This window comes from Mustela lutreola, chromosome 16, assembly GCF_030435805.1.
Source record: "Mustela lutreola isolate mMusLut2 chromosome 16, mMusLut2.pri, whole genome shotgun sequence".
Taxonomy (NCBI): domain Eukaryota; kingdom Metazoa; phylum Chordata; class Mammalia; order Carnivora; family Mustelidae; genus Mustela; species Mustela lutreola.
The window spans coordinates 57,353,836-57,374,926 of NC_081305.1; the positions used below are offsets into that span (position 1 = coordinate 57,353,836).

The 21,091-nt window shown below is 45.6% G+C and overlaps 1 protein-coding gene across 1 annotated transcript in view; it reads right to left on the reverse strand.

Annotated features, from left to right (window-relative positions):
- Positions 1-21,091, reverse strand: part of ARHGAP35 (Rho GTPase activating protein 35) — a 127,012-nt gene that overhangs the window by 49,323 nt on the left and 56,598 nt on the right. Inside the window, exon 3 of the mRNA XM_059153251.1 lies at positions 11,813-11,957. Within this exon, the coding sequence (XP_059009234.1) occupies positions 11,813-11,957 (145 nt within the window). The remainder of the gene's footprint in view (positions 1-11,812; positions 11,958-21,091) is intronic.

Genomic DNA, 21,091 nt, shown 5'->3' on the forward strand with positions numbered 1-21,091 from the left:
AGAAAAACAAAGCTTAGCCAGTTCAAGCTGAAGGCCGGCTACTACCTACGGAAGTCAGGATGCCAGGGGGTGACACCAAAGCTTAAGGTCCTACCGCTGGGCTATCAGAATGGGAAACGTGTTTATGTTATAAATGCTGAAGTTACATTAGGCCCTCAAGCTGTTTTCTTTTTCATGCCACTGACCTTTTTGATTGAGTCCAGGCCAGCTGTCTTCTAAGAGCTATCACATTCTGGACTTGCCTAATTGTTTCTTCATGGTAAGATTCAGATTATGCATTTTCAGCAAAGAGACACAGAAGGTTTGGTTGAACTAACAGTAGGGGTGCCAGGTCTGGTCACTTTGTTAAGGTGGTAACCCCCAGATCTCTTCATTATAAAGGCACATTTCCCCTTGGTAATTAATATGTCGGGTGATATTTTGAGACTATGTAAATACCAAATTCCTTCAGAACTGTTCCCCAGTGATTTTTTTTTTAAGGTTTTAAAAATTAACTACTGAGGTATAATTTATATATGATAAACTATATCCATTTAAGCGGTACAATTTGATAGTTTTGAATATGCATACGTGCGTGAAATCATCACTACAATCAAGATACAGAATATTTCCATCATCCCCACGTTTTTCCCATGCCTCTGGCCATCAGTTCCTCCGGCCACTCCTTGCTCTCAGGCAACCACTGATCTGTCTGCTATCGCTATAGATTAGTTTGCATTTACAGAGCTTTATATAAACGGAATCAGAATTTGCAGTCTTTTGTGTCTGGCCTGAACCACTCTCAGCATATAATGCTTCTAAGATCCAACCATGCTACTGTATGTAACTGTAATTCTTCCTTCTGACCCCTGAGTAGTGATCCAGTCGATGGCTGGATCAGTGTTTATTCACCTGCTGACAGACACTGGGTGGTTTCCAGTTTGGGGCTCTCATGAACAAAGCTGCTAGAAACGGCTGAGTACAAGTCTTTGTGTGAATATGTTTTGTTTTCCTTTCTCTTGGGCAAATACCTAGGAGTAGGATGGTTAAGTATACATTTAGCTTCCAATAAACTGCCAAAGTTTTCCAAAGGGAGTCTACCTTTTATATTCTTATCAGCAGCGTATGACGGTTCTAACTGCTCCATATCCTCACTTGGTCCTGTCACTCATTAAATTCTCCAGTGATTTTATTTTTTTAAGATTTTATTTATTTATTTATTTTGTCAGAGAGAAAGAGAGAGCGAGCGCAGGCAGAGGGAGAAGCAGGCTCCCTGCCGAGCAAGGGGCCCCATGCACCATTCGATCTGAGCACCCTGGGATCATGACCTGAGCTGAAGGCAGACGCTTAACCGGCTGAGCCTCCCAGGCATCCCTCCCCAGTGATTTTAAAATCCAATAATGTTCCTTGCCTGAATTAATTGTGCATTTGTGTGATTATGTCTAACTCTCCCACCCCAAACATCATGGGGTACACTTTAGTTCAACCCAGTTCCTAGCATATAACAGGGGCTTCATTAATATAAAGTCAGTAAATTATCTGTTGCATGAATCTGCAGACTTCCCCCCAATCCCAACAAAAAGACAGTAAGCTAAAATTTTTAAGACCTACTAGTGACTTCTCAGGAAGTTTCTAACTTTCTTTCATTCTTTTTTTTTTTTTTTTAAAGATTTTATTTATTGACAGACAGAGATCACAAGGAGGCAGAGAAGCAGGCTAGAGAGAGAGAGAGGCAGGCTACCTTTTGAGCAGAGAGCCCAGGACCCTGGTATCATGACCTGAGCCAAAGGCAGAGGTTTTAACCCACTGAGCACCCCAAGTTTCTACCTTTCTATAACCCTTGGTGCTGTGTCCTATATTCTACTAAACCAGAGAGGTCAAGCTTGACCTGATTCTGCTGCCCAACAAGGAGCAGTGCCCCAGAAGGCAAATACAGAGGCCCCTCTTGCATTACATATAGCCTGCTTAACGTGGGCAATGAAAGTTGTGTGGCTCAATTCCAGGCCCTGAAGGAAAGGGGTTTGAAAAGAAATATAATGTTAACTAGAATTTAAATAAAGATTTGAAAAGAAAAAAAATGAGCATCAGCTGCAATACTGTGCCCAGGCAGGTGCTGCCTTGAAAAGCCATGCCCCAGCCCTGTCCCTGGGTGAGAGTCGGTCTAAGAGCAGTGGAAGAGACTATTAAGGCTGCCACCTTCTCTCTGGCCAGACTAGCCCTGCACTTTATTGACACTGGGGTCTCCCTACGGCTGATAAAAGATGCTGACCCCTCCCAAGGGCCCGCTTCCTGCTGCATCTGGGTTCTTCGAGCAACAAAACAATCTCTTGTGAAATGAGGTCGCATATGCCAAGTGCCCAGTACAATGCCTGCACCATAGCAAGCTCTCCATAAATGTGTCAGAAACAGAAAGTGGGGAGAGTTAATATGATGGCAGGCCATCTTTGGCATTATTATTTTAAACAGCTGCCAGGCTTCCCTGGCTGCAGGGACTTTCTCGTTCAATGGGGACAAACTGAAATTAAGATACACTAACAAAACCATGGCCTACCAGTTGTTTATACCGTATGGTCTGACCGCATTATAATTCAAGATGTAAAAGAGGGGCCTTCCGCCCACATGAAACTGCTTCTCCTTGGGAACAATTTCTTTTCTCAGCCCTCTGTGGCACTTGCTACAGGAACTGGTCACCTCTTAATAAGCCAAGCAATAAAGAAAGGGACTATTAGATGGGAAATCATTTTTGCTACTGCTGCCCCACCCCCTCCCACTCTGCCAAAAGGAAAAGGTTAAAGATCATAGAACGAGGGGCCAAGGAGGTTTAGTCTTACACATTATTCAGAAAAATCATTCCTAGGGAATGCTATTTTTAGTTCATGGCTGACAAGCGAGGCCACAGGCCCTCGGAACACATGCAGTAGCGCCCAGAGGAGCAGGGCACAAGGCATTCAGCCTCCAGGATACGAGACCTTCGGGGACTGAGGGGCAGGGACACTTGGAAGCTCCCTCAGGGGGTTTCTCTGCTGTAGGATATGGATGTTTCCCCCTTCCCACGCTGTGGCTCAAAACTGGTCCAGAGACCTGGGATTTAAAACCATTCTGCGACCACAGTGAGGTATATAGATGGCACACTTAGCCTGACAAATTTTTCTCATATTCTCAGGAAGACTGTAAGTAGGTTCTAAAAGTAACTCCTCTGGCGAGATGAACTCTGGACAGGACTGAATATTCCTACTTCCTGCTTTGCAAAGGAGAGCACAGATTAACTTGGCCAATGTTCTCTTTTTACTCAGGAGTCACACTGCTGTAGAAGGGAAGCAGGGGCTCCATTGCCCTGACAGTTTTCCATGTGGAGGGAAACTGGGGGAAGAAAGTGTTCTAGCCGGAAATACAAAGTCAGTCTGACCTCCAGCAGTGACCCCAGAGCAGCTGCAGAAGATCCAAGCTCGCTTCCAGCCTGATCCCGTAACTGGAGCAGAAAGTGAAAAGCTGTGATCCTATTAGCACAGCAAGCACAGAGATGGTCTCTGAGCCTGCGCTGGGTTCAAGGCATCTGCAAATCAATCCAAAAGCTGTTCTACCTCCTGGCCATTTCTTGAACACATTCCAATTTTAGGAAGTATGAAACAAGGGTAAGTGAACTGGTCAGAAAGCTCGGGGGGGGGGGGGAGGCAGATGCAATCCAAAATGAACCTCCCACTTGCAGTGCTGGAGAAGACCTAAGAATGTGGCGCTTTGGAGAGGTCCAACAGGGTCCTAACAGCAGCAGCAGCAAATTTTGAGGTGAGAAAGCAGTGATCCTTTCCTTATGGTCTGTGTCTAGGAGGAGCTGGCAATTTACTCACAAACTATGAGGAGGATACAAGGCAGTCACAGGCACCTGCCGCGGGCCACCCCTGGAATGTGGGGTTGCCGGCAAACAAAGCTTCTCTCCATAGACTCTCCAAGGTGCCCCCACCCCATCCCTGGCGTCCATCTCTCGCCACCCTCTTCTCAGGTCAAATTTAAAATGAATTTGGCCTGGAGATGGAATCATAAAGATGATGCCGAAGGTATATATGTGTAAAAGTAAAACAAAATATAAGCTTCAGAATGGTAGGCACATGATGTCTTGTGGGAGTAGTATTAGCAGAAAACGTAACTGAACTATTTCAGATTACTTTCAGAGATCGGGATTGTAAAGGACTGTCACTTTCTATTTTATATCTGTATTTATAGTAATTTTTTACTGTGAGCAACCTGATGATTCTTGTAATTTGAAAAAATATTAAGGTGACAGGATGGTTCGAGTTGTCCCCATTCACAATGCTCACGCTCCGGCCTCTTGAACCCAAGGTCTCAGCAGGAAGGTTTTTGGCAAGGCTGCTGTGAGACTGGGGCGGGGGCAGCAACCCAGGCCCTGAGGCACACAAGGAGAGGGGCTCCTTTCGGGATTTCTTGCTGGATTTCATACCCACCATAGTAGGCAGGAGTGTGAGCTCCCAAGCATCGGCTTTGAAAGTGATGATGCAGTATTTTATGTGCCAGGACAAGCAAAGTGCCAAGGTGTATGAGACAGACACAAAAACTATGACTTTCGACTGAACTGCTTTGGACAGACCCTGCAAACACATTTCATTTGCAGTGTCCTCTCCAATTAGCCAGATGAACTGCCTGAACTGCCACATGGAAACGAGTCCCAAGACGATTTCTATCATGAGCAAGAGAGGGAGACGGGATGGAGAGGTCAGGTGTCAGCAGAGGCTCTTCCTAAGTGCAAGTTCAGTGTAAGTCAGTCAGACCTGGGAAAACACCTAATCCATAATTCATTCAATCATTCCACAAAGTCTCATCAGTCCCAGGCCTCTGCTCAGCCGGGAGCCGCACGATGAGGCAGCCATGGGTGGTGTCAGAAGGGGGCTACGGACGCTGAAGGGCTACAGACAGCACACCACGCGAGGTGACATTCTAGCAGACGACTGTCTAGACTTCTCAAATAAGGTTATTATTCAAAACAGAACAAAACAAAACACATCAAAAGGCAAAGAGAATTGTTCTGACCTGAAGGGACAAAGGAAGCAATAGCCAAATGCACTGTGAACACTGCTTGGATCTCAGAGCAAAGTCTCAGCTGTAAGAGAGAGTTTAAGCCACCTGAGTCAACTTGAACACGGACTGCATGTGGAACACTACTGAACTAACGCTATCATTCTTGAAAGTGATAATGTCACTACAATTATAGAGGAGAAACTCCTTAAGCTAAGGGATATACGCTGAGATTTTTAGGAGTGAAGTGATGTGGGATCCATGGCTTATTCTCAAATTCAATTAAAATTAGGGGAAGAAAGGGCAGATGTGGCAAAATGTTAACCCCCAGGGAACACTGAGTCATTATCATACTAGTCTCTCAACTCTTCAATGGGTTTTCCTACATTCCTACATTCCGTTTAGAAGCGGGGGAGAAAGCCAAGTTACAGGTATCTCCAGTCACTGGCAGAGCCTGATGGGCAGCAGAAAGCAGCAGCAACTGTGCTGGCGAAGCGGCCGCAACAAGCAGCACAAGAAGCCCGTGCCTGGGCTGCGGGCCACACGCAGCGCCTCAGGCAAGTCTCCCGAAACCTCCGGGGGGAGTCCATGGAGCCAGGGCCTGTTATCACCCCCAGTTTACAGATGAACAAATGGCAGAGCAATGATCCCAGACTTGGTCTAATTGCAGATCTGAAGCTCAGTATCATTACTCCAAAATGCCTGTCCTAGCTAATCTGCTTCTTTAAGTCCCATCAGGAGGAGAAAATGCCACAAGAGTCCCCAAACAGGGGAATGCTTAAATGGTCTGTGATCCAGGTACTTCCTAGAACATTATGCAGCAATTACATGTCATGTTCTTTGAGGGAGATCCCCTCTGCTTGCTAGATGGGACGTTGCCCGATTCATGAATACTTAAAACCTGTTGCTCTTCAAATTAAAAGAAAAAGAAAAAAAGTCATATTTTCATGATGTAGTTAATGACAGGGAGCATGCTCACAAAGCAATGTCTGGCTTAAAAAGCAGTGATTCTCAAAAAATGGTCCTCCAATCCACCTCTAGGTCACTGAATCCTTTTCCTGCAGGAAAACAGGAGTAGATAAGCTGGTAAAGTCAGGGCTCTTTCGGCTCATCTAAGTTATGCTAGAAAATTTTTAAGAACTATCATACTGCAGCAGGAGCACCTGGGTGGCTTAGTCGTTAACCATCTGCCTTCAGCTCAGGTCATGATCCCAGGGTCCTGGGATTGAGCCCCGCATCAGTCTCCCTGCTCAATGGGGAGCCTGCTTCTCCCTCTCCCACTCCCCCTGCTTGTGTTCCCTCTCTTGCTGTCTCTCTCTATCAAATAAATGAATAAAATCTTAAAAAAAAAAAAAAACTATCATACTGCATACTCTGACTTATGTAAAAGTAAAAACCAACACACAAACACAGAGCAATAAGGCTATCAGGAACGCAGCAGACCATCAACAGTGGTATTCACTAAGTGGAAGGTCAATGAATCTTTAAATTCTTTCTCACAGTTTTTAGCACTTGTTGAATTTCTATGAACATGCCTCAATTTTATTTAGAGGAAAAAAATTCTTTTAGGGAAAAGAGCACACAACCCCCCTGCCACACACGCTAAATTCATAGATACCACATTTAAAATACTTCTCTCCTGGGGCGCCTGGGTGGCTCAGTGGGTTAAGCCGCTGCCTTCGGCTTAGGTCATGATCTCGGGGTCTTGGGATCGAGTCCTGCATCGGGCTCTCTGCTCAGCGGGGAGCCTGCTTCCTCCTCTCTCTCTCTGCCTGCCTCTCTGCCTACTGGTGATCTCTTTCTGTCAAATAAATTTAAAAAAAAAATAAATAAATAAAATACTTCTCTCCTAAAATTCTACTAAGTACAAACTAATGCGGGATGAGGGGAAGTATGTAACAAAATTTAAAGGCAGGAAGGCAAGCGGGCAGACAGGCAGGCAGGAGGGGATGGAAGAAACAGTGGAATCAAGATATTCCAGGTTGAAGACCACTTACTTAATCAACAAGTAATGCATATCGTGTGCCACACTCAGAAGAACAGAAAAGCCTACTCCCAGCAACCTGAAATGTGCCTGAGAACTACCAGGGAGGTCACATTCAAAGGGCTACTGGTGGTGGGGGGTCTTGGAAGAAGGAGGACAAGTTCCAGAGGCAAGGAGGAACGCGGGATACAGTTCATACCACACGAAGAACACATGCAAAGCAGAGAAATACAAAGAAATTCCGCTGGTGGGAATGCAAGCTCGTGCAGCCACTCTGGAAAACAGCATGGAGGCTCCTCAAAAAGTTGAAAATAGAGCTTCCCTATGACCCAGCAATTGCACTACTCGGTATTTACCCTACAGAGGTAGTGATCCGAAGGGGCAACGTGCAGCTGAATGTTTACAGCAGCAATGTGCCCAATAGCCAAACTATGGAAAGAGCCCAGATGTCCATCGACAGACAGATGAGTGGATAAAGATGTGGTATCTATATACAATGGGATACTATGGAATGGAATACAGCCTTCAAAAAAATGCAATCATTTGCAATGACAGCCATTTGCAACGACATGGATGGAACTAAAGGGTATTATGCTAAGTGAAATAAGTCACTTTCTCAGTCAGAGAAAGACAATTACCATATGATCTCACTGATATGTGGAATTTAAAAAACAAAACAGAGGATCATAGGGGAAGAGAGGAAAAAATAAGACGAAGAAACCAGGGAGGGAGACAAACCATGAGAGACTCTTAATCCTAGGAAACAAACGGAGGGTTGTTGGAGGAGTGGGGGTGGGGGGATGCGGTAACTGGGGGACAGGCATTAAGGAGGCACGTAATGTGATGAGCGCTGGGTGTTATAGAAGACTGTTGAATCACTGACTTCTACCTCGGAAACCAGTAATACATTATATGTTAACTTAAATTTTAAAAATTGGGGATAAAAGAAATTCAGCTTGTATTCTCGTAAAACAATTTAAAAATTAATGCTTGTTGTATTAATGCATGTTGTATCAGAACATGGGGGAGAGGAAAGGAAGAATGAAGGGAGAGAGGGACAGAGGAGAGGGCCAGGCAGACCGCCGTAACGGTACTATACATGGGAGGGGGCAAGACTGTGGCCTGCAACTGGGAGGCAGAGAAATAGCAAGAAGAGCTTTTTGGTGGGGTGCCTGGGTGGCTCAGTGGGTTAAGCCTCTGCCTTCAGTTCAGGTCATGGTCTCAGAGTCCTGGGATCGAGTCCCACATCGGGCTCTCTGCTGGGCTGGGAGGCTGCTTCCTCCTCTCTCTCTGCCTGTCTCTATCCTTACTTGTGATCTCTCTCTGTCAAATAAATAAATAAAATCTAAAAAAAAAAAAAAGAAAGAAGAGCTTTTTGGTAGAGAACTTCGTGAAATCAGGAGGGACTGCAGAGCGTGATGGTGGGGAAACGGAAGTGAAATGGAGGAGACAGAGCTCAGAGATGACAAAGCAAAAGTGACTTAGACATAGACTTGGGAACTGATTGGAGATGACCCTGCAGGTTTCTTGGTGACAGGGTGGACAGTGGCACAGTATCACAGAGCTTTTTTTTTTTTTTTAAAAGATTTTTATTTATTTGACAGACAGAGATCACAAGTAGGCAGAGAGGCAGGCAGAGAGAGGGAGAGGGAAGCAGGCTCCCTGCAGAGCAGAGAGCCCGATGCGGGGCTCGATCCCAGGACCCTGGGACCATGACCTGAGCCAAAGGCAGAGGCCTTAACCCACTGAGCCACCCAGGCGCCCCAGTCTCACAGAGCTTTAAGAAAAGCAACAGCTTGGTAGTGGCTGGTGGTAAAGCCTTAAACCCACAAGTATTCACAGGCAGAAGGGCAAGAAGAGGCCCAAGTGCATCCGTGGACAGCAAACCGTGAGTCACGGGCTGAGAGTGAGAGAAGCAAGGTGGGTGGGGCAGGTCGAGGCCACTGACATGCTCAGCTAGAGGACAGGTGGGTGACGTCCCTGCACCTCGGGCTACGGCAGGTGAGCCACGTGAGGAGATCATTCACACGAGGCTCCCAGAAAAGGGAAAGCTCCCCCTGACAGGAGAAAAGCAACTAATACATGCTGAAGGAATCAGGGAGTAACGCTATGGGGAAAGAGTAGCTTAGTGCACACCACCACCTTCCCCAAGGCATCAGCGCGAACGTTGCCAGTGACGGACAACTTGACGTGCTGCGCCACACGGTGTGATGTATCGAGAACACAGCATCGCTTCCCTGCTGTTTCTGCCCAAGGTGCAAATACGAACCTAATCATGAAGAAAACAGCCCCAAACCACCAAACTGACGAGGAACCTACTACAAAATAATGATCTGTATTCTTGAAAACTATCAAACCCATGTGGCGCCTGGGGGGCTAAGTTGGAAGCATCTGCCTTTGGCTTGAGTCATGATGCTGGGGTCCTGGGATGGAGCCCCACATCGGGCTCCCTGCTCAGCGGGGAGCCTGCTTCTCCGCCCCCCGCCACTCCCCTGCTTGTCCTCTGATAAAGAAATAAAATCTTTAAAAAACAAAAAACAACAATAAATTATCAAGGCCATGAAAAATAGATAGGCTAAAGTGTTCTAGATTAAAAGAGACTGGAGGCTTGACAACTAACCCTATCGTGTGGTGCAGGGTTAGGTCCTGGACCAAAATAAATTTGTGTTTTGCTATGAAGGACATGATTAGGACAATTGATGAAATAAAGATATTCACAGACTGGGTAGGTTAGTGCTGGGTCGTTGCTAATGTCCTGAGTGTGACAGCTGCTTGGTGATTATGGAAGAGAATGTTTTTAGAAAATACACACAGAGACAGTTAGAAATAAAGGTGCATCAGATTTGCAAACTTCCAAATATTTCAGAAAAAAGATACAAATAAATATGCAGAAAGAATAGTGTGGGGAGGGGCGCCTGGGTGGCTCAGTGGGTTAAAGCCTCTGCCTTCAGCTCAGGTCATGATCTCAGGGACCTGAGATCAAGCCCCGCATTGGGCTCTCTGCTCAGCGGGAGCCTGCTTCCTCCTCTCTCTCTCTCTGCCTGCCTCTCTGCCTACTTGTGATCTCTGTAAAATAAATAAATAAAATATTAAAAAAAAAAAAAAAAAAAAGAATAGTGTGGGGAAACTGGTAAAATCCTTTTAAGGAACCTGGGAATTTTTCTAACTTTCAATTTGTTTAAACTTAGAATTTTTATGCCTTTCCAATAAGTCTAAAACAAAAAGTTCAGGAAAAAATGCCCCCCCCCCCCGCCGCCCCCGAGCTGACACAAAGTGTCTCTCTGAAGTGCTAGGTCAACAAGTACAGGCTTCGGTCACCTGAATCAAATCTCTGTGCAGATTTTCTCCTTACCCAAGGGAGAGGTGCCAGAGAGAAATGGACATAAAACCCGGGTCCAAAAGAAGGACAGGGGGTGCCTGGGTGGCTCAGTGGGTTAAGCTGCTGCCTTCGGCTCAGGTCATGATCTCAGGGTCCTGGGATCGAGCCCCGCATCGGGCTCTCTGCTCAGCAGGGAACCTGCTTCCCTCTCTCTCTCTCTCTGCCTGCCTCTCTGCCTACTTGTGATCTCTGTCTGTCAAATGGATAAATAAAATCTTTAAAAAAAAAATAAATAAATAAAATAAAATAAAATAAAAAGAAGGACAGGGAGAAAAGGCTTTGGGAACAGAATGAACTAAACCAAGCTGCAGATGTGCTACAATTAGGTGAAGTGCTTACTGTGACTCAGCCCTGGTGTGTTGCAGAGAAAACTCTGGAAAGAACTACAAAGTCTTTAGCAGGCTTCAACTTGAAGCTTATTTTCCCTGATTTGGCACATCCTAAGTAAATATTAACGCTGTCGTGCAGCTTAACAGGATGCCGCTGAAACTGCGTGCAGAACCTGGGACACATGCGGTACTGAGCATCGCCACAGAGAACACTGGAATCAGAGAGACACAGAGCAAGGCTCTAACCCCAACCCTGGTTTCGAATTAGTGTGAGCCTGTGTTCCTGAGCACCCCCGTCAATGCTTCACAGCTAACAGAACCATGGGCCTGCGACACCGGCTTCTCCAAGTCAGCAGCTCCGAAAGCACCCGTGAAAAAACCGAGGGAAACAGCATGAAAACGGAAGCTCCAAGGGTTTCCAACGAGAGACGGAAGAGACACATCACTGGATCCCACTAAATGAACAAAATGGATGTTTTCAACACAGGGAAAATCTCGTCACTGCAGGAACAATGTGGAATACATGAAGACGGATGGCACGTTAGCACCAAGCTGTCAGTGGACTTGAAACAGAGCTGCCTGACCAGAAGACGGCCAAGGATCCTCTCCGGTTTTTGACCTCAGGGGGAAAAAAAAAATCTGTCAGTAACAAATCTCAGGCACCTGCTCAATGGCCAAGGGCTGTAATGGTCACCACCATTCCTGCACTGTATTAAGCCAAAGTACACTAGCACTTGTGTCCAGTGTGGCGCTGGGGACACAATGCTAATATGATGACACTTCCTCTGCCCTCGAGCAGCTGACAGACCCGTAAGGACACACACCAGTGGGCTGCCCGCTGTGCCAGGGAGCTGACAGAGCTCAGAGGGGCACCTCACACCAGCCGCAGCCGCAGTCCTGAGAACCAGAGGCTCCGCACACTGAAAGGTTGAACAGATCCCATATGTCAGCCTCAGAACCACGCGCAGATGAAGAGCCGTCCAGATGGCTAGCTCCTTCTCAGAAAGCCTCTCACATTTAAGGTGAGATGATCCCAGAGTCTCCAAATGGCTCAGGCCCCTAGAAAGTATCCCGCAGGCAGTGAAAGCCAGCATCAGTTCTGAGCGGCACTCTTACCTGTGGCTTCGATGTACTCAATACACCGCTCAATAAAAACAGGGATGGGCTTCTCTGGAGTCACGACAGTTGTCAAGGGCACCCCAAAGTAGTTACTCTCCCAGGTTGCCTTTGTGATGGATGGCCGGGGTTTGGGCTTTGGTTTCTGTATAGGAAAGAGAAAAGAAAGCACAAAAACAGAGTGAGTATCAACTCAACAGCTCAAACATTGGTAAGGCTTCTAGAAGGGAACTCACGATGGTATGGAAACTGCTGGAAAGACTCTGAACAGGATAGAGACCCACTCGTTCTTCTCACTAATTTTGTAATTTCTAGCCTCCGAATATCACACAAGATGCCAGCAAGCTGACACACAGTCACACCTCTGGTGTGAGACTGCATTATCAAAACAAAGGTGTTTATAAGAAGCAGGCCATGTTTAGTTAATAACAATGAGATGACTATCCATATCCTTTATCAGGAGTGCCCTGGAGTAAACAGGAAGTTTTCCAAACATCCCACATGGATAATGAATGTTATATACTCAAAGATGGCTAAAATCTTTAAAAAGATAAAAGACAGAAATGAGAATGAGTAATTTCCTCATTCCAGAAAAGAGAGCATGCATTCAGCTGGGGCTGAAAGCTGCAAGGGAGACCCTCCTTTGCTACATTGGCCTGGGTTAATCCTCAGCCGTTTAGGAATGAGGGAAGGGTAAAACCAACTAATCAAACAGGACAAAGAAAAGAATACTTTGTCCCTTGCCCAGCAGGACCCTTCCTACTACGATTTGAGGGCTCACTAGGTGCCAAGCAAGTCCCAAATACTACTTCTTTTAAACCTCAGGACATTACACTTTACTGAGAAAAATGTCCCCCACACCCGCCCAAATGACACAACTAGTAAGTGCCAGTGCTGGGAGTCAAAACCAGGAGGGTTTGTCTCCAAAGCTCATGCTCATAAACACTACTGAGATACTCTTCCCAAACTGATCAATCCTTTTATTTTGAAGCTCACATGAGGAAAAAATGCTCTAAACAAATGGTCAATTTCCTAAAAGCCACAGAAATAAACCTGAAATTTTGGCCTTTCGGTAAAATAGCTAGGTGAGCATCTTTCGGTAAAATATGTGAGGAGGAGGTTAACCAAAGAGGATCAAGGTAAATGGACTCAGGTGAAGCTCCAGCAATACAGTTTCATCTCCAAGTTAATGAGAACAAATTAGAAGAGCAGGGATAGGGGCATCTGGGTGGCTCAGTCAGTTGAGCACCTGCCTTCTGCTCAGGTCATGATCCCAGGGTCCTCAGCTACTCCCCTTGCCGCCCCCCACCTGCTTGTGCTCTCTCTTGCACATACTCTCTCTCATATAAATAAATAACATTTTAATCTATTTTTTTTTTTTAAGATTTTATTTATTTATTTGTCAGAGAGAGAGTGAGTGAGAGCGAGCACAGGCAGACAGAGTGGAAGGAAGAGTCAGAGGGAGAAGCAGGCTCCCTGCGGAGCAAGGAGCCCGATGTGGGACTCGATCCCAGGACGCTGGGATCATGACCTGAGCCGAAGGCAGCTGCTTAACCAACTGAGCGCCACCCAGGCGTCCCTAAATAAATAACATTTTAAAAAAAGATTTTATTTATTTATTTGACAGAGAGACACAGTGAGAGAGGGAACACAAGCAGGGGCAGTGGCAGAGGGAGAAGCAGGGCTCCCTCAGAGCAGGAAGCCCAAGGCGGTGCTTGATCCAGAATCCTGGGATCACAACCAGAGCCGAAGGCAGATGCTTAATGACTGAGCCACCCAGGTGCCCCCAATAAATAAAATCTTAAAAAAAAAAAAAAGAAAAAGAGCAGATTTAACGAATGTATACAACCTATATAATTTAAAAGCATTTAGGGGTGGGGCTCCTGAGTGGCTCAGTCAGTTGGGCATCTGACTCTTGACTTCAGCTTGGGCTGTGGGATCGAGCCCCACCGCAGGCTTTTCCCTCAGAAGGGAGTCTGCTCCCCCCCCCCCACTACCCCTCCCCTGCACTCTCTTGCAAATAAGTAAATTTTTAAAAAAGTGTTTAGGGGAGGGGCGCCTGGGTGGCTCAGTGGGTTAAGCCTCTGCCTTCGGCTCAGGTCATGATCCCAGGTTCCTGGGATTGAGCCCCGGCATCGGGAATCTCTGCTCAGCGGGGAGCCTGCTTCCTCCTCTCTCTGCCTACTTGTGATCTCTGTCAAATGAAAAAAAAATAAAATAAAAAAAGTGTTTAGGGGATCTTTGTATAAAATCCACTAAAGGGGACATCCACCTAGCTGACCTGACCACCCTAGGTCAGCTGACCCTGACCACCCTAGGTCAGGGTCGACCATTTCTCTTTCCTTATCCTGCCCATCCTCATTCCTTCTGGTACCTCTATTTATATTGGGAACAAATCACTTCCTGTTTAGTCTGAGATTCTTTGAGGACTTCCTGTGCAAACAAGTGGCAAAAAAAAGAACAGTGAGAATAAAATGTGCACGAAAGAAGGAACAAGCCCTTGTGGGCTGGGGTCGGGCATTATCTGTAAGGAACACCCAAAAGCAAAGACAATCCAGTCTTCACAGAGCTGGCTAACTGATTCAGTCAGGAAGATGAGTGCAATGGAAATGGATCCTAGAGTACCAGAGAACCATGCCCTCCACAAGGCCTACCCCTGCCCCTGTCCCGCTCCCCATGAAATCAGCCACACAGTCTCTCAGGTTGCAGGGAGTGACTGCCGCTATCTCTAGGCTCTGACCCAGACTTTTCACCAAAGTAGTAAGGAAAAGCAAATCGATGATTTATGATGTATCTTTACATGAGATAATTTAACCAATCCAGACTCTCTAGACTCGGGCATCTTCTACTTAGAAGAAGTACAAGAGAAAGAATTTAAGGGTTGACATCTTAACAGACCTGGGTTTGAATCCTGAGAGACAAGTCCTGTGACTCTGGGCAAGTGACTTTGCATCTCAGGGACAGTACCTCCTCACAGAGGGGTCTGAGGGTGAAATGTGTGGGACCTGGCTCAGGGCCTAGCAGACAGTAGTCATAATTTGAGGAAAGAGAGGGGGGACTGCTTCTGTTATCACACACTGTCGCAACTGGCTAACCATGAGTCAAGCTATGGTCTCCCTTAAAAATGCCATACAGTTTAAATTATTAGCTCTAGAATCTGAATATACAAGGAAGCCCGTCTGGATTCCAGCGACATTCTTTTTTTTTTTTTTTTTTAAAGATTTTATTTATTTATTTGACAGAGAGAAATCACAAGTAGATGGAGAGGCAGGCAGAGAGAGAGAGAGAGGGAAGCAGGCTCCCTGCTGAGCAGAGAGCCCGATGCGGGACTAGATCCCAGGACCCTGAGATCATGACCTGAGCCGAAGGCAGTGGCTTAACCCACTGAGCCACCCAGGCGCCCCCAGCGATATTCTTTTTATCAATCTCAATCCTGCAGAATTCGCCTGTCAAAACTAACACAACAGCAGCACCATGCTTCAGTAAAACTGATGCTTCCAAATAAACCATTAAAGGATTTAAAAAGGGAACTTTAAGAGAGGCTGCAAAGAAGCAGCTTTTCTAATCACCATTAAGGTCTTCTAACCAGAGTTCTAGTAAACAGATAATACATTTTGATCTTGTACTTCTTCTACCTTCTCAATACTAAGACAAGATGAGGTGTGTTCTAACAATCTAAGTTAGCTAGAAAATTTACCCTCCATCAACTGAGTACTACGCGCCGGACCCCTGCTTACGTTCTTTAGGTTTCATTCCAGAGTCAAAACAGATCTGTACGTGTGGGTTTTAAGAACCCCATTTTACAGATGAAGAGGCTGAGTCCTAAAAAAAATTCAGTTACTTGCCCAAGTCAGTTCTGACTCCAAAACCTGTGTTCTGAGTCACTATGATTTGCTGCCTTCCTCTGAAAGTTCCCGGGAGAGGCAGAATGAGTAAACGGATAAAGGAATAAATGATTATGAGTACACTGACAACCTGATTGTCAGTACACTGACAATCATAATAAATGATTATGAGTACACTGACAATTTCTAGGGTAATAAAGACCCCCCTCACATAAAATCTCAGGGATCTTTAAGCTGGAAAAGGAAAGAAGAGAGACCTATGCAGTTATTTCAAATAGCTACAGAACGATCCACTGAAAGAAATCATTTTATATGGTCCCAAAGGGTTATGTTGGGAGAGATAAGAGGAGAACACAGATAGGCAATTTTGGCCAATATAAAGAGAAATTAAAAAAAAAAAAAAATCCCCAGCTATTTAAAAAGGAAGGGACTGCTCTGTAAATACTCAAAGCAGAAACCGAATTACCTGCTACACCCGTTGTCAAGGAGATCCTGCCATGGAAGTCCACATTGGACAACTGCCCTTATCCCCCTCACCCCAGAGAATCCAAGATCTAGTTCAGTGCTTTTATTTATTCAGCGTACAAAATGCGGGAACGGAGAGTGAGCTGTCGCAACAGCACCAACTCACCTTGCTAAAGGACATGGATTCTCTCATATTTAAACTGTGATTTACCAAATGTCCAAACACCTCCGAGAAGTAACTGAGGGCTCTGCAGGGTGTCACAAAATTTGGATGGGAATTCTTGCACAACTAGTTCTAAACCTTTCCAGTAAGGAAATCAGACGTCGTGGTGCACACGAAGAGGTGGGCCAGATTGCTGATGTAACAAACAACACATCAGGCACCTGAAGGGTTACTGGGCACATGTCAGATGGAAACGCCACTCTTTTGAGTGGCCTGCCAGCTGTCTCAGTCCCCGGTCAGACATGGGTCGCTCATTATGGAATCCCTGGGGCACTCAGAGCAGCAGGCCCCTGGAGAGGAGAAAGTAATACCATCCTAATATCAATCTTCTTTTAAGGGCACTCACATAGCAGGCTGAATGGAAAAAGGCATCTAGCCAGAGGAAAGCAAACCCTGAGAATAACTGACACATCTGCAGTTCTCAGTTGAGTCTTACTGGGTCGGAAACGGAAACTGGTGATTAACTAGGAGTGGCCCCGTGTAGGACACTGCTAGGTACTCTGCACAATTATCTGAAACCTCACCACCATCTTCTAGGTAAGGGTTATCAGCACCATTTTATCGGCAAGAAAATGGGCTCAGAGAGATTCACACCCAGCGCTGAGAGCCCGGACCCAGGCCTAGTGATCTATGAACACCAAAGCCCCTCCCTGCCCTACCAGAACTCCATGATGGGATGCCATGACCAAAACAAAGCGCTGGCTCAGTCTGAGCCACCTTCATCTGTCCGTTGGGATAGATACATTTTTTGAATGAGTGACAAAGTCCATTGTTCTTTACTTCAATTTCCTCAAAAACATGCCTGATTCTTAGGCTTATAATACCCAGGTGGCAAAGGAAACAAAGAAATGAACCAATCGTTTACACCAGTTTGGCACTGCAAAGAAACAGTGACGAACTTGCCGCTGGCCCCTTGGCTTCTGAAACAAGGAAAGAGCATCAGGGGAAACTCCCAACTTTGTCGGACTCGGAAAACATCTGTCACCTGCTTGTGGGGTGGCAAGCCCACTCCATGGCCCCTCCGAGTCCACAGAGGCAAGAAAAAGGTTAGGAAGCCAGCCAAAGAATGAGAAGCTTCCATCGGGCTGCAAGATGACTGGGTTCCAGGGCCTGACATGCAGAAGGTACTCATTAAATTTCCTGAATGAAAACAAGTTTCCAATAATGCACAGCGCCAATATTTCTTTATATATATTTTTAACTTCAGCTGAGATGAGGACGATCTGTGTGTGTACAAAGGCTTTTTCTTGTCCTAACATAGTGTTTGTTGCCCTCCTGAAGACATGAGAAGGTGAGGCTCAGAACGTCTTATTCATAGCGACAGTACACCCCAGACTCCCTTTAAGGAAAAAAAAAAACAGCGAGGTGATCGATTCCCTACATCACTGTGTGGACACTAAATAAAGGACAGTCATTTATGTACACATACAACTATGTTCCTGCTGGAGTCAGTTCCCAGAGAGCAAGGATCTTAGCATTTCTCTTTTTAAATGAATTATGCCCGAGGTCACACAGCAAACTAGCAGAAGAGCTAATACTGCAACCAAAGTCCTCTCTCACTCTCAACCAATTTATAATCCAATCAGTAAGAGATGAGATACATCCCTAGCAAATGAAGCCGATCTAGGTATCAGATGAGTTAACAACTGAGCCACAAAGAAAAAAAGAGTCTCCCAAGACTTCCAGTGGGGAGGTCAGCCATTCTTTCTGGATAAAGAACATTCTATCTTCCGTGGGAATAGCAGGTAGTTATTTAGTGACCCTAAGCTGACAACCTCGAATACTCTCCTGGTTTCTATAAAATACCTTCAATACATATAAAATTACTGATCTAGACTTCAGAGTCCGAAAATATGATCACTACAGTTGTACCACCTAGCACAGTCTTTTAAATGCTTGGTAACCCATCTAATGAAGGAAATAAAAAACAGAAAAGAACACAAGCTCTTGGAGTCTTCTTCTTTTTTTTTTTTAAGGACAAATGTCAGGGACCTGGGTGGCTCGGTTGGTTAGGTGTCTGCTTTCAAATCAGGTCATGATCCCAGGGTCCTGGGGCTGAGTCCCGCATCAGGCTCCCTGCTCAGTAGGGAGTCTGCTTCTCCCTTTACCCTTTACCCCTGCTCGTGATCTCTCTCAAATAAATAAATAAAATCTTTTTTTTTTTTTTAAGATTTTATTTTTTTATGACAGAGATAGCAAGAGAGGAAACACAAGCACGAGGAAGCTGGAGAGAGAGAAGCAGGCTCCCTGCTGAGCAGAGAGCCCAATGCCCGGGGTCAATCCCAGGATCCCGGGATCACAACCTGAGCGGAAGGCAGATGCTTAACAACTGAGCCACCCAAGCACCCCAATAAAATCTTTAATAAAGGACGAATGCCATATGCTGAATGTAGTCTGGAACAGGGACGGTGTCCTCTAAACGAGGACAATTTTCCCTCTCTAGAGTGATTTTTAGCAAAGCCCGAGAGAGAGAGACACAAACACACACACACATACAGGCACGCCCGCAGTTTGCCAAGTTGTGTAGTGGGAGACCCTGGACTAAACCTAAGTGGTAGGAGTCAGAAAAACCAAAAGATTCCATACACTACATTACTACAGGTTCCCCACAAAGCACCTTCTTGCATTCTATATTCAACATTCCAGCTTTCTGATTAGCAACAATTCTCTCATAATTTCCAATAGATCTTCAAAAGAACCTTTTCAAATCAAGTTTCTCACTCGTGCCCTAAATGTATGCTTGGTTAACTGGTGCTCCCCCTTCTGGCTCTGCAAAAAAAAAAAAAAAAATCTAAGCCCAAGTTTAAGAGAAAACCTGATGGCGTTCTTATTCTCACTGGCAAAGCCCGTTACGAAAGCACAGATGCTTACTAGACTTGGGCTCCGTCATGCTGGCAGTCAGTATTATGACCCAGTCACGCACTGTCTTGGAGCATCTTTATTTAGGGATAGAAGAGGAAGTAGCACAAAGTCTCAGCCTTCCTAGCATCCTTAATCCTCTGCCATGATGGAAGAAGAAAGACATGTCATCCCCTCACAGGCCCCAAATAAAGTGAGACCACAGCTTTTTTGCTCTAGAAAGGTGTGAAGTCTGGCAAATCTGGGTCACTCCCTGCCTCTGTCTCAGACTGAACAGCCAGTGCGACAGGGGCTAACTAGAAAGGAGGGCCCACCAGTTCTAGGAAAGTTTTTTACACACATCCTGCCTGATCCGACACGTACTGGATTTGGACTTCTCAGAGTTCCATGTCAGTTTTTACCTGCTTGCCTCCTCTCAAATACTGAATCAAATGCATTCAGAAGACCTTTTTCAATGGAAGCAGAAGTGATTCTTCACTGCAGCTGAAATACTCTGTGTTCCTACCAAGATATTTCAGTATCACTAGGTGGTGGACAAGAACAAGTTGGTTCAGTGATGATCAGAGCAATTCTCTGCTCTTTGAAAAATAGATTTGGGTTGCCTATTGTAGTTTTTTTTTTAAGAACAGGTGTGCTGTAAGCTAAGGCCCATAGTTAAATACAGTCTATTTTTGTCACCAAAAACACACTACAGCAGCTCTTCAGGCTTAAAATAAACCAAGAAAATGCGTGACACCAGTTCAAAACAATTTCTCAAAGTTCCAGAGGCTATTTCAGTGTCTCCAAGCCTTTTTTGTCCTCTAGTCAACTAGACTCTGAAGCCAGAAACAAACGGCACCAGGCCTTTCTTAGAGGGTAGTGTGGGGAAATGGATTTTTTTCAGATAATAATCACAGTCCTCTGAAATGAAAAATTAACTAGACTGATTGGTCCAAATGTGTGCCTGGCTATTACATACTACCGTCTTCCTTGCAGGCCAGACTCTCAGAGCCCTCTGAAAGTGGAAGTCAGAAGAGCGGCTTCAAAAATCTCTACTCCTCCATCTAGTAACTACACTAATGTGGGTGGTGGCAACGGACAATGCCGGGTACCAGGCCCGGCTCACAGTAAGCACGCAGGACACTGAGGGAAGTGTAAGACCCTCCCCATGGTATTTGCAGCCCTCGCTCTCTACAGTAGCTTCTCTAGGTTTCTTTCAAGTGTTCCCCCTACCCGGGCTCCAAGTTCCATACTGTTTTCTCAACAGCTCTCCCTACGAAACCACCATGTTCACTGCCTTTGTCCTCCTCACCCCGTATGTCTCAGTTCAGATACTGGTTCTGTGAGGACCTTTCCCAGCTACTCTGGTGACCTGGTGAGGTAAAAAACCCCTCACTCTACAAGGCCTTAGTACCCTGCACTCCGATCTGGCAATATCCAAAATGCATGTCAACACATGTTTAAAATCCATCATTCCTTTGACGGTACACCGGATGGACACAACCACCACACACACAGTGCTCAGCACAAAGCCAGGTGCACAGGTGCTCAAGAAACCATGTGCACTAAATGCTCCTTTCCAAAACTGAATAGATGAGCATATGTTTGGGAGGCAAAAGTATTTCTTTTAAAGATAACAATTCTTTCAGGAATCAGAAAATCCAAGGTCAAGTAGGCACCCCCACCCCATTTGTAAGACCATGGCATTTATTTGGCCTTACAGCTCACTGAGTAGGACCAGCCCCTTCCGAAGCACACACTGAGAGTCTTTCCTGAGCAAGTTACAAAGAGCTCATATTTCATACCATTCAGCTTGTCTGTCAAAAATGCAACATCCCTCCCTGGGGAGCTAGCAGTCCAATTCCCCAGCTGGTTTTTATTCACACTAGAAACTTTAACTCCGTTCTC